General features: G+C 32.3%; 1 protein-coding gene across 1 annotated transcript; it reads left to right on the top strand.

The window, feature by feature from the left end:
* Positions 1-8,892: 8,892 nt before the first annotated feature.
* LOC148301495 (uncharacterized) lies at positions 8,893-11,076 on the top strand. The gene has a single exon (XM_088273143.1). It carries the CDS (start codon positions 8,893-8,895, stop codon positions 10,714-10,716), a length of 1,824 nt encoding a protein of 607 aa, XP_088129269.1. The 3' UTR covers positions 10,717-11,076.
* The last annotated feature ends 303 nt before the right edge of the window (positions 11,077-11,379 follow it).

An 11,379-nucleotide genomic window follows, 5' to 3' on the forward strand; every position in this document is an offset into this window, starting at 1 on the left:
TTAAGGGTATGGGACGCCTCCATATCATGGAAGGGACCATGAGGCAAGACCAGTACCAGCGAGTACTGAAAAGTCGGCTCCAGCCGAAGCTAAGGAATGGTTCCCTGGTGATGAAGAGTATGTGTTTATGCATGAATAAGTACCGTGTCATAAAGCCAAGAGTGTTACCGCATTCCTGGCTGAAAAAAACGTCTGTTGAGTATGTGTTTTGCCTTGCCCGGGCAATTTGTTGGATATGAACCCCATTGAAAACATTTGGAGGTAAACGAAACGGGAAATTGCTAAAAAAGTCATCACCACCAAGCGGTTACTGAAAGAAACTCTTATCAGAGTATGGCATGGTAACCCTAATCTTCGGCACAATACAAAAATCTGCATAGAAAGCATGCCCCGACGTTTGGAAGTTGTAATCGCAGCATAGGGTGTTATTACTAAATATTAAGGTTTTTTCTGAAATTTTTGAATAATCGCTTTTTATGATAAAAATAAATTACTTTTATTAAATGTTTGATTACATTGTTTCTAAATTCTAAATAAAGCACCCCAACCAATAAAAAAATAGTTAAAAAACCTAATTATTTGCTCATTAAATTCATTTGATCATGAAAATTACAGGAAATTCGAAGTGTCCCTAATAATTTGGCCACCCACTGTATATATATATATATACATATATATAAATATATATATATATATATATATATATATATATATATATATATATATATATATATATATATATATATATATATATATATATATATATATATATATATATATATATATATATATATATATATATAAATAAATATATTTATGTACATATATATTTACATACATACACACACAACGCTTCCTAGCACTAGTTAGCACATTTCCAATGGAGTGAGAGTTTTTGCACGCTGTCAAAACATCAACATATTCATAACTTAAAGACGGGCGGAACAGAAAACGGAGCAGGACCATTATCCGTACGGAGTTACTTCCCCCGCTGTACGAGCAGAATAACAAATTCCTCATCCACCCTGCCATGTCAGACTAAACATTAGAATAGTATTGTGCTATACAATGTAATACGTGTCGATGTAACTTTGTGAATGTTGACGCAACGCCGGGGCCATCACGCCCTGTAATACAATATTTATTTAACTGCTACTACTCTTATAATTTTGTCCGCCTCCGTAGAGTAATGGTCAGCACGCTCGGCTACCGTTCTGAAGGTCCCGGATTCGAGTACTTGGACACACTCAAAATGTTGTAAATAAATTATCTGGTCAAATTATAAGCTTAATTGATAAAAATGAAAATGATATTTTTTGGCGTTTCTCGTGTGTGTGATTATAATCCAGGATTCGGACCTCACATACTAATAAAAGAGTTTCTGCTCAATAAAAAGCTTATTTTCATCTCACCAATAGATATCTCTAGTGAAGTTCTAGTGATTCAAGAACAATGTTTCAAAATTGGTTCATATATATAGAACTTCCAAGAATTTGAGTAGTGTGGTTGTCAATAATGGGTAGAATTGGTGAATGTTACACATGTGTAACTGTGTGTGTAAAAGTGATCACTTAAACCAGCCTATGACGGTCGTCATCCTCGTAAATGACCAGACTTCCATATTCTTCTTCATCTTTGATGAGATGTCAAAATAGTGAAAATATTGTTCATATTTAAAATAAAACCGACTAAGGAAGAGCCCATTGCTGTTCAAAGCCGTTGAGTGACAATTTTTTTTCATTGTAGCGTTTGTGTTCACTGTTCAAATTGTTATTTTGTAGCTAGCAAGGTACATTAGAGTAATGTTGGAGAAATGCGTTAAGAAAGATTTATGAAAAAGCCGTTCCATCCACGCAAGAAGGGACGTTATTGCTTTTTAAAATCTTAATGGTTCTGTCCTCAGAAAGCTAGTACCTACCTCTCGTTTACAGAGCTGCAATAATCCTTTTTTTATTTTTTTTTTAAGTAAGCTTATATTACATAAAATAAACTTTTTTATAGACTTAATTTACTACATCTACATTTATATATTTACATTTCCGTACAGTACACAGAACATTTATTTTTAAATTCTTTCAGACTCTTTTCATTCTTCATACATTCAGGCATCTCATCATACATTTTTAAACCCTTATACATAAAACAATTTTCGCGACTCTGTTTTTTTCATAAATGGCAGTCTTATTTTATCCTTTTTCTAGTTAAATGTTCATGACAATTTTTGTATAAAACTATTTTATCCTTAAAATATGTTGGTAATTTATCGTTAAAAAAATTGTATAAATATCAGCATATTAATTTTTTTTATAAATAACCAGTTAAGTTCTTCCTTAAATTTTTGTATATTATCATATTTGTTTTTCTTAAGAACTATTCTCATCTCTTTATTTTGTATAATTTTTAATTTACTTAAATTTCTTTAATTTAGGAGGTTTTTCATATTTTTATTAGTTTTTTTTAAAAAAATATATCAAAAAAAAAAAAAAAAAAATATATATATATATATATATATATATATATATATATATATATATATATATATATATATATATATATATATATATATATATATATATATATATATATATATATATATATATATATATATATATATATATATATATATATATATATATATATATATATATATATATATATATATATATATATATATATATATATATATATATATATATATATATATATTTATATTTATATATATATTTTTATATATATATATATATATATAAATATATATATATTATATATATATATATATATATATATATATATATATATATATATATATATATATATATATATATATATATATATATATATATATATATATATACATATATAAATATATATATATACATTCTTTAACGAAATTGCTGCCTGATTTTATGTCCTATAAATCGCTTTACGCGTCTAATTTCTAATCTTTTCAGATATATAACATTCAAGTCATGACATCTATAGATCTCAATAGTGCTTACATCCCTTGAGGCATTAGAAGGCTACAGGAGACCTACCCTTACACCTTCTGTCTGTCTCGGGGGGTCGCAAGACGAAGGTACAGCCCGTATCAGTTTATCTACTTTCGAATCGAAGTCTTTAGAAACTGTCAAGTACAAGGCACTCTTTAGAGAAGAAGTGAAGATTAAGTCTCTGATAATGAAGATTTATGTAAACTGTATCCATCTATTTTTGTTGTATCTACACGTTTTATCATAAACGATATAACTGAAGGATTTAATAGGCAACAAGGCAGGTAACGTATATCTGTAACGCTTTGTTTGTTGATCGTTTACTTTGTGTAAAACCACTTTAAAACTATACTTACAATTTTTTTAGAGTAACCATTCTCTCATCAGGTCGACTATAGTTTACTATATGAGAGCATAGTTATTTCGAAACCGATAGTCGTGAAGTAGAGTTTTAAAGTAGACATAAAGTAAACGGTGAATGATAAGCAGAGTTTATAAAATTAAATAACTTTGTTTTACCACTTTTTTAATATTAGTACACTTGAACCTACCGGTTTCGACAAGAACCTTGTCATCGGAATTTGATAAACCCATTTATAAAGGGTTTATCAAATTCTAAAACATTCAAATACTCATAGTTCATTAATAGCATTCCCTTGCCAAAAACGTTTTTAATGTTTTTAATGTTTTATAATTTAATAAACCCTGACGATGATAAGGTTCTTGTCAAAACCGGTAGTTTAAAGTGTACTTATAATAAAAAGTGGTTAAAACAAAGCTGTTTAATTTTATAACGTTTATAAAATGTGCCACAAAGTTTGTGCGAAAAACATTCAAGAAATGATAAGGAGAGTGTTATATTACCAAACCACAAAGTTAACAATACTATTCGAGCCACAGCATTGTAGATAAAGTTCCCAGTTTATGAAATACTGAACATGCAGGGCTTTTTTTTTAAACAAAAAAGCTTCCGGAATTCTAAAAAAATATATATTCAAATATCATTGAAATATTCATTTCAATACCATATTTTACAATTTCGACGATTTTTTTTAAAAAAAAAGATTATTATTACGTAATCATAAACATCGTTTTGTTTAATTGATTTTGAATTTTTTTAAATCCGTGTAAACATATCCGTGAAAAAAGGTGCCGGAACGCCGTTCCACCACCGCGTTACATGGAAAAAAAAAGCCGAACGAACAGGTAAAAAAAATCTAGGCATATATTTAAGGGATGAGTGGGCGTTCGGATTTCAGAGGTGTTCGGATAAGCGGGGTTCGGATTAAAGAGATCCTGCTGCATTATTAATTTAGAGCCGAAATTCCAGGGATTTTTGTTATTGTACGAAACTGCGAACTTACGCAAGTCGATGATCTATATCTCGGGGCGGGGTGATGCTGTATCAGGGTTAATCAGAGCCCAATAAAAAGTATCTCCCGTCACTAAATTGAGTGAGGAGTTGCGATGATAGTCATAATGCCCTCGAGAGACTGGCATCGATTTCCCATCACTATCGCATGAAGAGTGCGAGCAGTGCCGAACTCGATTAAAAGTTTGGGCAGACAGATGACTCGGCCAGGGCCGGCCCTAGGGGTCAACCCTCCGCCCTTCGCCCTCCGCCCATCGCACCGTCCTATTAACATATTACTCAGCCCGGGGGTGGCGCTAATGTAACTTTGATGGTATGTTCCTTAATGTGATCGGGAGCGTACAGCGAAATAAAATTAAAAGTTGCAAGTTCGTCCTGGGGGCATTAAAAACTACAAGGTCCTGGGAATTAAATTGCTTGTGATACGTTTTAAAAGTTTAAGGTCCAAACAAAGGGTAAAGAAAATTAGATACAAGCGTTTTACAATTTAAATAACGAATAAATACGCGAGTTTTCTCGAGTCTCTAGTGCATACTTATTTCGAGCGCGAACATGAAATTTTGTGTCATTTAATTTTAATATTTAATCCGCCTCCGTAGTGTAATGGTCAGCACGCGTGAACAAGTATTTGGCTATAGGTTCAAAGAATAACTTGGATGCAAACAATCAAGAATATAAGACAGAAAACTATATTGACTGATAAAATATTAAAAATAAAATTGTATGCTTTGAAAAAAATTCAAATTCTTAGATTTCTTATTTTAAAATTTTAAATAAAAAAATCCTATTAGTCATTATTGATGCATTTTTTAAATAGAAGAAAATAATGTAAGCTGCATGATTCCAGCCAACATACGTTTGTGTCACCCAATAATAATTTAAAGACAAAAGCACAAGCCAATCATCCGTTTTATCATGCTGAACTGAAGTGCCGGATGGTAAAAAAAATTCAGGGAATTTTACCGTCCGGCAATTCAGTTAGCATGATAAACGGATGATTGGCTTGTGCTTTGGTCTTTCTTTCTTCGGGTCGGACCACACTAAATATATCTTGAATGGGTAGACCTAATCATTGATACAAGTCATAGAATTGGTAAATGTTACACGTGTGTAAAGTGATCACTTAAACCAGCCTATGACGGTCGTCAGCCCCATAAATGCTCAGACTTCCATATTCTTCTTCATCTTTGATGAGATGTCAAAAAATAGGATGAAAAATAACTCCTATAATTGGAGGTAATCCAGATTTGAACAAGTATTTGGACACACTCAAAATGTTGTAATAAAATATATATCGATTTAAATTTTTGACCAAGTTTATTTTCTTCCTTTGACTTTGTTTAGATTTATTTTTTTATCAAACTAATAGTTCAAATTTTTATAAGTCAATAAAAGCACTTTAAATATAAACATCGTACATGTATTTTATCCTAACCTACTTATCACATTCGTGAGTATATCTTTTAGAACCATGAAGATATCCTAAGGCCACATCGTAGTAAGATGGAAGGGCCATGTCAGTCAAGTTTGATAGTAGTTTAATACAGAGCGCGTAGCCGACGGACAGAATGACACTCTAACGTTAGGCATGCCGTGTCAGCCACCGGTGGCCGACACGGTCCAATTGGAATACCTCGGTGTCGGCCACCGGTGGCTGACACGGCTATCAACGTGTTAATTTAAAAAAAAAATCATTTTTGAGTGGTATTACACAAGGTAAACGATGAATGATAAGGAGTGTCATCAATGTAATGTTTGCCTTAACATTTTCTGTATTGTATTTTTAAGAAGATCAGCTGACGAAAGTCGATAAAATGAATAGATATTTTATTTTATTTATTTATTGAACGGCTGAAGCCTTTAAAGTAATACATACTAATACTTATACTAATAGTAATACATACAAAGATATACAGATTTTTTTTTTTTAGACGAATAAATTATTAATTTCCCAAACTTGTAAAATGCGTATGTTACTGCCATCTGTCAGATTTTATTAACACTGATTTTATTATTTTGCATACAAATATTTTGTCGGTAAAACAGAAATTCTGTATAGAGACATCTATGTTTCGCGTATGGGACTACCATGCAGCTGCCGCCATAGCAGCTGTCAACTGAAGCGTTTAAAATCCAAACAATACAACGGATGTTTCATATTTCAAAAGCGTAACGTTATTCCGAAATGAATTAGTTCATTTTGAATCATGTATATTAAATATCAGTTTATGTGAGTTTTATTACTTAAACGAATATCCGTACTTTATTTTATACACAAAGGTAAGATCTACAGATTCTTGAAACATATTTTACAATTATTTTATTTTTATGGAACGCGCACCACATGTAAATTTGCATAATATTATCCAAGACTTTTACTTCATTCGTCTTTTATTTATTATAAAAACTTTATAATCGTTGAATTGTTCTTTAAAACATTTGAAATAACTTTTTAATGCAAAATTTTTAATCGATTTACGTTTTTTTACATTCGACTTACTAGTACATAAAATTTCTGACATACTCAAAAGTTTTTCGTTGAAATTTATTGGGTAATCTTATTTTTATGAGTATACTGGCAAAAGAATTAACTGTAAATTATGCAAATTTTAAAGTTTCCAACGCTCTATAAACTGGCAAAATACACTAAGTACTTTGAAATGTCATATTTATGTGGTTTTAAAAGTCGATCCGACTTAAAGTTTAATAGCGGGTATTTTATTCAGGCTAAAACCTTTAAAAAAAAGACAAGGATTATTCAAACAGGGATTTTATAGTTAACGTTTTTTGCCAGTATACCCTTAGTTAGTTAGTTTAATTTTGAAGATAGTTTAGTGATCCAGGATAAATATTAAATATTTATAATAAAAAAAATATAAAATTTAAAAAAAAAAATTACACTTTACCTAGCGGACATGACCGAAATGAGTAATTTAAAATTAAAATACAATTTAAAAACATTAACTTCCTTATAATAACCCCTCTGATAACGTGGTACCTAGCCCAGCATTATAGGGAGGTTAACTGGATATTAAAATTAACAATAAACCCTTATCCGCACCCCAATGGTGCATAGGGCACTGTGTCATATAAACGCAGTGTTATTTTGATCGTTGATACATGAAGGAAAGGTGATCAGCCCTCCGCTTCAGGTACCAGTCCATGGTAATTTTGAATAAATATTACAGTAAAAAAATCACTTATATTTATTTTACCCCCCTTGGGAATCGAACCCGGGACCTCCAGAACGGTAGCCGAGCGTGCTGACCATTACACTACGGAGGCGGACAAAATATTTATAAATACTAATTTTCTGTGACTATTTTATTGCTGTTTTTCCTTTATACACACTTACAGTTCCACAATATCATAAAGTTTGCAAACTTTGGTGAAGAAGATGATTGTTGAAATGAAATCACCAAAAAATAAAACACTTTTCGGGACATGGCATTTGCCGTTTTTCGCGGACTGTCGGTCAACTGCGGGACACGGCAAATGCCGTTTTTGTCTACTGTCGGTTATCGGCGGGAAACGGCAATATACGGGTTTGTTATCAGCGTGAAATAAAACGCGTTGAAGGGTAATCTGCTACCTGGGTGCTAGGCGACAGTCTGTTGACGTTATTTGAGATGCCTCGTCCGGATTGGCTAGTGTGTCGCTTGTAAAGGCATCCCCAGAAATCTAGAGTTTTTATGCGATCTCAATCTCCAGTTTAGTTTGAGTCATTTCACGTATTGGACTATTTTTCATACTGCTCGCACTGTTTTGTTTACTGTTTGGTATGTTATTATTTGAATATATTAGCATTGTATAGGGAATGATACCTCGGAGGGGAAGACTATTTTTTAGAGTTTACAATGCTTCTTAAATTGTGAAATACGGAATACTTAATTAAAAATTATGGTTAAAATTTATTTTTGATGATCAAATGTCATATATGATTCTTTGAAAATTTCAATCGAAAATATTATTTGGTTTAGAAATTGTGTCAATTTTAAGAAAGCGATATATTTTTGCGCTAATTGCGAAAAATGTCCGCTATAGGCTAGAGTCTGTTGTTCGAAGCGCCCGACTACAATGTGTTAATTAAATATCCACACATGGGAAATCGTTTTTGAGATACATTTTCAATCCAAATTACAAGTCCTTTTTCTGTTTTTTCCAATAAAGTATCTCATAAATACGATGTAAGATTTGAGCTTAACTTTGTGCCAGTGACACAATCACACTTTAACGGTTGTAACCTGCACTAGTCTAAATTTTAGATTTTTTTATTCAAATTCGTATAAAAAAAAAGACTTCATCTATATACAAAAATAAGGGATTGGTTCCATTACATTTGAAAATCGCATAACTTCAAAATGGCATAAAAAAGATCCGCACAAAAACAGACCCAAGTGTACACACATATTTTATGTTTTCATAAAATGTAATAAGCTTTTTCTCTTCCACCGTGTTTCTTCATTCTTGTGTTGCCTTACTTATTTTTATTTAATTTATTTACAGGATTATTGATACAAGACGTCAAACATGAGCTATGCGATAAATAACAATGCATTTGAGGTGGACCCGAGTCCAAGGAAGAGAAGAAAAAGGACTCTGCAATGCACAAATGCGTACATGAACCCCGCTCTTGACATTCTTTCAACAGAAGATACAATGTGTAATAACCTAATGGAGGTCGCCCCTTCCAAACGTAGTAGGAGATCTCAAAGTTGCGACAGCAGAATTTCATTCGAAAATCCAGCTTTGGATCTCCCGAGAAATGAATTCAACGGGCTTTTGAAGAAAGAACTCGCTAACGTAAATACTAAGCTTTCTTCGATATCCGAGATTTCGAGTCCAGCTTATCAAAATGCTTACAATCTAAATGATAATGACTCCTTCAATATGATTGTCGAAGAGAAATCTATCAGGTGTAATGGAAAATCTAGTGATTTGAATACACAGGTCAATTCAACACCTGTTCAATATGGTAATCGTGTTGCTAAGCGAAGAGCCAGTTTCGATCTCAGCTTTATCGAGAAACTCGGAATCGATGATAGCGTCAATGGAGAAGCGCTGTATTTAGATGACGATTTAAATGAAAGTAATATTATGGAAATTAAAACGATAACAACAATTACAAAGAAGAAATTACGGGCTGATGTACACGTTCCTAAGTGTACTAATCCTTTCTTGAACTGTGAAATAGATTATGATGCAATTGAAGAAGCTCCGATGGAAACTGTATCCAATTTCCCCTTCGATATCCCCGTCAAATCAGCCGATGTCCCTCAAAATGATAGCGTTTCAATTACATCTGTTTACGAACCGACTGGTAACACGTCTGAGCCAGAAATTGAATCTATTACTTCAATTGATGAAAATGTTGTTGTTCCGAGGCGATTGTTTGCCGATGATGACAGTTCTATTCAATATATGGACGAACAATCCATTACCAATGAGCCTAAATTTGGCCACAGCACTTTAAATGAACCGATCAATTATAAATTCGCTACAGCATCTTGCCGGAACAAACCCGTTTTCGAGTTTGATGGAATGAATAAACAGAGTAAAATCCTCGGCTGCGACGTAACGAATATATCGCAAACTGAAATCTTCAACTGCGAAAAATCCACTATAAACATAAACAAAGTTAACATACCTAATGCAAGCAACAGTATAGAAGTTACGTTTAAAGATAATTCTGGCAGGATTGATAATGCCAAAAAGCAATCTTCAAAGCCAAATAATAAGATATCTTCGAAGATATTCAACAAAATCAAAGATGTTTTCAAACATGACAAGAAACCAGTTCAAAAATTGGAAATTCCCCCTTTCAATCCTTACGAAATCGTAAGAAAAGCGCCTGTTCAAGAGAAATCAAAGAGACCACTCCCTATTTGCTTCATTAATCCAGCTCTGAACTTGAATTCGACCGATACTGAATGTGAAGAGATGAATTACGAAGATGCAAATGATTGTTATTCATCAGCCAACATTAATACCAAGAACCCTTTTGAAATTACCCCGATGAAACGAGCTAAAGAAAGCATGATGTACAACAAAGAAAACTTGTATTCATCGCAAACAAGCACGCTCAGTAACTATGTTGATTTAAGCGATATTTCTTGCCACCCGGAGAATATAGGTAAAAAGCATGTTCGATTTGACTCTACGCTCAATCACGAAAAGGTAATTACAGGTAACAGTTTTGATTCCGAGCGTACCAGTGTCATTTCTTCTGACTCTGGCAGCGGTTCTCATCAGGTCACTCAAGTATTTCATCACATCGATACGCAAATCGATGAATTTCACAACGAATTAGAAAATTGCTTCAACGAGAAGAAGTTCATCTCCCAAAATCTCTAACGATGCATTCCAAATATTCTACCAAAGTTATTGTTTTAGTTTAGTTATTTAATTATAATATTTATTATTAGACACTCTAATTTTCATAATATGTATTCAAACAATACATACTCAACTGAAATCTGTACCTAAATATTTATTTTATAAATAAGTTCTTACTTTTTGTATAAAGTAGTGTTACACGAAGTGAACGATGAATGATAAGGAGAGTTTTAAGTTATTACTTATTTAATTTTTTAACACACTTCACACACATATTTTTTACACCTGTGAACTGCTGGCAACGGGGTTTAATAAGTATATACATATAGTTCAGACCTTAACAAAGAGGTTGGTATATAATGTTCGTATAAAAATATTAGATAATTCCTTTTTTGCTACCTTTGAAATGAGGCAGGCGTAACTGTAAGTTAACCTCTTGATTCAGATATTAATGACATTTTAAAACATTGTTTGTTCAGTTGGTAAAATATGTAACTAGCTGATAAATGATTTAATTGTTTTGTATCATCAATAGACGGCGTTAGTAGTCCAAATCCCGGCATAATCTAGAGATATAATCACTTGATCTTAAACGTGGGGCCACACACTATCTGACCTGGTATTTTATGGTTAGGACGGTACACACAGAGAGGTTAAATATGTACATATGTGTTCCATATT

This window comes from Brachycentrus maculatus, unplaced genomic scaffold (genome assembly GCF_059751285.1).
Source record: "Brachycentrus maculatus isolate JH-2025_06_01 unplaced genomic scaffold, ASM5975128v1 h1tg000555l, whole genome shotgun sequence".
NCBI lineage: Eukaryota > Metazoa > Arthropoda > Insecta > Trichoptera > Brachycentridae > Brachycentrus > Brachycentrus maculatus.